We start from the raw sequence: 6,000 nt of genomic DNA, 5'->3' as shown, positions 1-6,000 counted from the left end.
CGTTCTAAAGTTGTAGTACATGGATTTGACTTCTGTAAAGTTATTTAAAGCTGCTTTCTGATGTCAAAAACGACCTCCAATAGTTTTTAAATTTTTTAAATTAATATATTTTATTTTATATAAATTTAATTAATTAGGGGGTCGGAAATTGCAATAAAATTTTTAATTTTTTAAAAATATTTAAAAATATAGGCCTAGTTAGTAGTCACCCTACTGTAAACCCTTCTCCTTTCGAGACGTCTATGAGAATGTCCCGGAAAATACAACACCAGCTGTTCTCAAGGTCATCCAGCTGTGTAAACAATGACTCATCAGTGTCAAATTTCACAGAAAGAGGAGACAACAGAAAATAAAATTTGAAGCTATTTCTTCAAAATTAACGCATTTCTTTCGTTTTTTTCAGTTTTAAGTATTTTCAAGTATTTTTTCAAGTATTTTAAACCCTTCTCCTCCCGAGACGTCTATGAGAATGTCCCGGGAAATACGATACCAAATTTACAAATACGTGAGCCGTTCACAGCCCGGCACACGTATTTGTAAAATCTATGTGACTCGTACAACATGGAATACATATAAAACTAAATTATCGACAGTGTTATAGGACGGTCAACTGTATTTTTATGCACTATCGCACTACGAAACTTTTAAAGGCAAAAAGAGACTACACAGGGTAAAGAATTATCCTACAAATAAGATATACAATATATGTTTTACATTTTGTGTATGTGTACAGTTCTGTGTGTGTTTTCAACATGTCAGAAATGAAATATAAACACGTTACTCTTTCATTAAATGGAAAATTCGCAGTGCTACAAAGACAGGACAAAGGGGAAGATTGTTTATTTTACGTTTTTCTGATAATCCGATTTTTTTTGCATTCCCGACCCCAGTCCTAAAAGTGACAGATTAGAGGGATTCTACAGTATATCTTTGTTTGCATCAAAATCCTTGCAAAATACACAGGTACAGTACATTGAATGTTTCTATTATGAACAAAATTCTTACATTGTTAAGTAATTGTAAAATTAATTATTTGACTATATGTATATTGCATATTACGTATAGGAGTTTCGTGTTAAACGAGATTTGAACCATTTTGCAGTTTTCTCTAATTTTCTCCTAAATTTTTTGGTAGGAATTTGACACTCACTATACTTCTTTAAACGTAGTATTTATTACTTTTAATGTTAATTTTTATTCATAATATTAAATATTAATTTAAATATAACAAATAATTATAACTTATTTCATTAAAAGTTTTAATTATAGTAATCGTATAGATAAAAATATTCCCAATCTTATGAAAGTATATAAGATAAATTTTATCGTCCTCAATAAATACTTAAATGAAGATTTTAAAATTGCAAAATCAAATTCTAAATATCAGCAACGAGTTGCTAAACTTTCATGGCAACATTGAGTGATGTCATCTGTTATGATATTTTAATAAAACACTTTATATTTTAAACTACTGTATTATAAAATGCAAAAAGTTTAATTTTAATGACAGGGATGGGTTTTATAAAAAAAAACTTGTAAATTCTACTAACAAGTAAGATCTTCGTTAGGTTTTACCGAATGCGAGATACACATGACTCCCTTTATTTCCTCTAATCTTTTAATGAAAATAATTTACTACCATTAATCTCCATAATAAAGAAACAACCTTGCGAAATTTCAGAAAGATTTAACAAAAAGCACGGGAATTATTAAACTTGAAGGAGTTGAACAAAATCGCACTAAAAGATTAAGATAAATAAACATTATAGCTCTCGTTAAAAACAATGGTGAAAGCCCAGGAGCCTATCTATGGACATGAGCGGAAACATGAGTGAATTTCATGCAAAATTACGACTTTGTAATTTAATTTCTTAACGCGATTGTTATAAAAAAACATCGCTCTAGAACCGATCAGATGACGTTTTCTCTAAACAAACGAAAAGATTTTGACAATAAGATGGCAAATGGAAAACGTTCGATTGTGAGAGAGGGACAGCTGCTATTAAATGTCACCAGGAAAAACCTATGCTTGCACCTGGGAGTGAACTTTTGACATGTCAATGGTCAATCACACAATCATTTTTCCAGGCACCAAGCGTAAAAGGTAGAGACACCAAAGTTCTGAATAGTCATCCCATAGAAAGTCCAAAGGAAGGTGAAAAGATTAATTAGTGCCCGGAGTAATCAAAGACTAGGTGCCAAGTTCGGCAGACCTCCACAAACGGACTGTCCCTGCCCAGGCAAGTCAACGATAAGAAGACAATTGCCAGTCTTCTTCGAATTCCTCTCTCTCTGATCGAATGAACGTCATCTAATTTGACCAACGAATATTGAGGTATCTATAGATTATTGTAAACTCTCTTTCAGCAGAAGTAAGGACAGAGCTAGGTCATTACGTCAGCATGCCAGCTGATTAGAAACTTTTGTCAATCCCCTTCCGAGGAGTGTATATGTAACCTTATTTAACTGCATCTAACTTAGGCTTAGTTTTATGTATAATAGCTCTACACTGGGCTAGTGTAATGGGGATTTTTGACAATGAAATGGTTTAGAAGATGCACTACGCATAGATTTTGCAAGAAATATTTGTTTCCTTTTTAGTAGCTTCATGATTTTATGTATAGAGCATGCTCAGAAATTACTACGATGTTGCAGAAATTTCAGTAAAAGAATGACAACAGTTCTCAGTGGTATGTCCAAATACCCCACAGTATTATTTACGTTTTTTTTTAAATTTTATAAATATTTATTTAGTTTTTTTATTTTTAAAATATCTATAATGTGACCACATTTATCATTTATAATATAGATAAATTATTTTTATTCACATTGATTATTATAAGTTTATTTTAATTCAAAATGACTGCCTTTATAAACACACTGAGAAAATACCAAACATACCAAGCTGCTTGTCATTTGCATTGAGTGCCAAAGTACAATGTCAGCTATTAAATCAGAGTGACAAAAATGCTCAAAAAAACAATTTACATTTTTATTATTCGTTTAATAATAAGATCTAATGTAATGAGTTTTGATAAGTGTTGTTTTTTTTATTTTCATGGATTTATGTACTAACATAATATGTAATCATATCTGAATATATTCATATGTATAATGACACATGCCTTTACCAAATAAATGTGTAAATCTTTATGAATTTTTACTTACATGGTTTATGAACCCAAAAAAAATATCAGGTGGACAAACACCCCACTGCATTAATGCCGAAAAAAACTCAGTGCACTAACGTAGGGTTTAGTAATATAATAAATTCCTGTTGTTGTCTGTTAAAAACCTGTCTCCTGTCACTCCAAGACACGGACATGGACACCTGTCGTCTTTTGCAACCCTATCGCCTCTCGAAAAAAAGCCATCCCAAAGACAAAGTGGGCGAGTTTTACCAAATCCGTATTCTCACAATAGTACCCATAACAACTCTTGTCCTAATTTTTTTATTGATAAACCATGTTACTGAATGGAGAAAGTAGGGTGCCTGTCATAAGACAATCAACAGCGCTATAAATAAATACAATTTGCTAAATTGTTTCTTTGTTGTTTTCTTTTTTATTTATTTCGTAGTTTTTTTACACTTGTAAAAGACCAACAGCCACAGTGTCATCAGAAATTAAAGAGTAATCGTCCTGTTAGCATACTCGCCAGGAAAGGCTCAGTAACCGAAAATTTACAGAATGGAAATAATTTCAAAAAATTACATATTAAATTCGTTAACTAGTAAATCATTAATTCCAATTCAAGACTTTTTTCCATTAATCTTCGACTTCGAGAAGGTTTAGTTATTCGGCTGCAATATCAAAAAGCAGTAGGCTCCGATTAACTATGTTATAACTTCTGATATAAATTGGATGTCAGGTTATTTCAATTCATAACTTTTTTCTCGAAAAGAGTGAGAAAGATTACAAGAAAAAATCTATTGTTAAAGAGAATGTACGATATACGAGGGCCAACCACTACTAGACTGAGATATTCAAAATAACAAACTCCGTTGAATATTACATCCTTTAAATTAAATACATTAATAACATTTAAAGTATGAATAAAATTGCAGCCGGAATCATGCTCATGTCAAAAATAAATGATTACTCGTGTATAGGCCTATATGTATATAATAATAATAATAATAATAATAATAATAAATATAAAATAAAAATAAAATTAGTATACCTTTCCAAATGTGATCTTTTTCTTATTTCTTATTATATCTCCAATTAAAGCACCAAAACAATAAGTACCAAGATGGGAATATTATGGTTTAAGATAATTATAAACTATATATTTAAGGGATTTTCTAAAATAATAAATAAAAATATAAATTAGTTTATTTTACTAATAATCATTCATTATCGAATAATAAAACGTTAAAAGTTTATACTCAAAAGCTGCAGGTGTTCCAAGCATCATGTAATATCTGTATGAAACTACATCAACTATATACATCATAATCCCTGTTAACATTATTACAATTATGGCGAGTCTTCCAAATCTGGGCCATCTGCAAAACGATATTCAATACATAAGAAAGGAATTCAAAATACAGTAGAGCGTCGTTTTCAGAAAGTTGGTTATTTGAAACGTCGGTTATCCGAAAGAATTTCAGTGGGCACATTTAAATTTTTGCTAGTGCTGTGGCGCTGCAATCTTTGGCTATATCTTGGGCTACTCCAATATTTTTTTTGTTGGTGTGTGTGTTTTAGCTGGTAGCACTGGCACTTCTGTGTGGTGTTTTTCTGAGGACTGTGTGTGGTGCTGAATCAAACGTTTTTGATACTAGATCAACTTCTAAAGTGTATCTTTTTTGGTTTTTATATTTTTCAATATATTTATTCTGTTTGTACAAAATAAAAAAATAATTTTTAATGATACAATAGCCACGATTATTACTTTAAAAAAGGTTACATTAGGCTTAACATCGACAAAAATTCAACGCGAAGCGACACGCAACAGAGAAAAATTTCAACACGGGATATGTTAATAAATATTTTCGTACGTAATCGGTTATCCGAAAAATAAGTTAATCGAACAACCCTAGAACCCAATTGATTCGGATAAACGACGCTCTACTGTATCAAGCATCCGTTAAAGAATAATACAGTAATTACAGAGTTTGCATAAGTTGTCATTGGTATTACTAGACACAGTCGGTTAAGTAGTCAATTTTGTGTGGTCCCGCCCGACATTAATGTTAAAAAACTCTGCTTTATACAAATGGCAGTGACGAGTTTAATGATGTTGTCATCGTTTAACTCGTCACCACTGAATAAATCGACATACGTTTCTGTGCCACACTCGTTTAGACGTGTGATAAGCTGATTCACCTCCTGAAAAAATGAGTTCACACCTCACTGTAAGGTGTGTGGTGTTAACTCATTTTTTTCAGGAGGGGAGTCGACTTATAAATAAATATATATGTTACCGCTAAAGCTCGAAAGTCGTTAATGTGTACATTACCTAGCTAATCTGCAGATTAACTAGGGTGATCCGTTAAAGTTGCTAAAATTGTTTTATTTCTCCAATTACATAGGTAATGTTCAAATTATCTAGGTAATTTGCAAAGTACCTGCTAGGCACTCGGTAAAGTGAAGATAAGATCCTTGCTGGAACAACTGCAACGTTTCTGTACGATTAAATTAATATATTGTTCTTTATTTAATTTTCGATATCTTAAGAATCGAGTTAATAAAATTAAACAATCAAGAAATTTCTTGATAGAATCAATCATCAACCAATTAAAAAACATACAGAAAATCAAACGGTTTAAAATATTAATACAATTAGGAAAATTATTATATAGATAACCACCTATGGAATTTCGGGACTTTGAGTACCTATCTGAACTGAGGAGACCGAGACGACTTCAACGATACCCTACTTTAGGACCAGAGATGAAAAATAATAAAGTTATCATACTTTTTCTGGCGATCGCATGATATAATTGAGCAGTTAATGTTACCTATGGTGAGTAAAATGGCGGCTTGTCTCTGG

General features: G+C 31.4%; 1 protein-coding gene across 1 annotated transcript in view; it reads right to left on the bottom strand.

Annotated features, from left to right (window-relative positions):
* Positions 1 to 6,000, bottom strand: part of LOC111615637 (nose resistant to fluoxetine protein 6-like) — a 45,156-nt gene that overhangs the window by 11,281 nt on the left and 27,875 nt on the right. The window contains exons 8-9 of the mRNA XM_023357055.1: positions 4,391 to 4,510; positions 4,183 to 4,306 (exon numbers count right to left, since the gene is read on the bottom strand). Of these exons, the coding sequence (XP_023212823.1) occupies positions 4,264 to 4,306; positions 4,391 to 4,510 (163 nt within the window). The 3' untranslated portion in view covers positions 4,183 to 4,263. The remainder of the gene's footprint in view (positions 1 to 4,182; positions 4,307 to 4,390; positions 4,511 to 6,000) is intronic.

This window comes from Centruroides sculpturatus, unplaced genomic scaffold (assembly GCF_000671375.1).
Source record: "Centruroides sculpturatus isolate CEXI.00-Female unplaced genomic scaffold, Cexi_2.0 scaffold2173, whole genome shotgun sequence".
NCBI classification, from domain to species: domain Eukaryota; kingdom Metazoa; phylum Arthropoda; class Arachnida; order Scorpiones; family Buthidae; genus Centruroides; species Centruroides sculpturatus.
The sequence above is the reverse complement of the archived record's forward strand: the minus strand, read 5'-3'. Positions and strand labels throughout refer to the sequence as shown.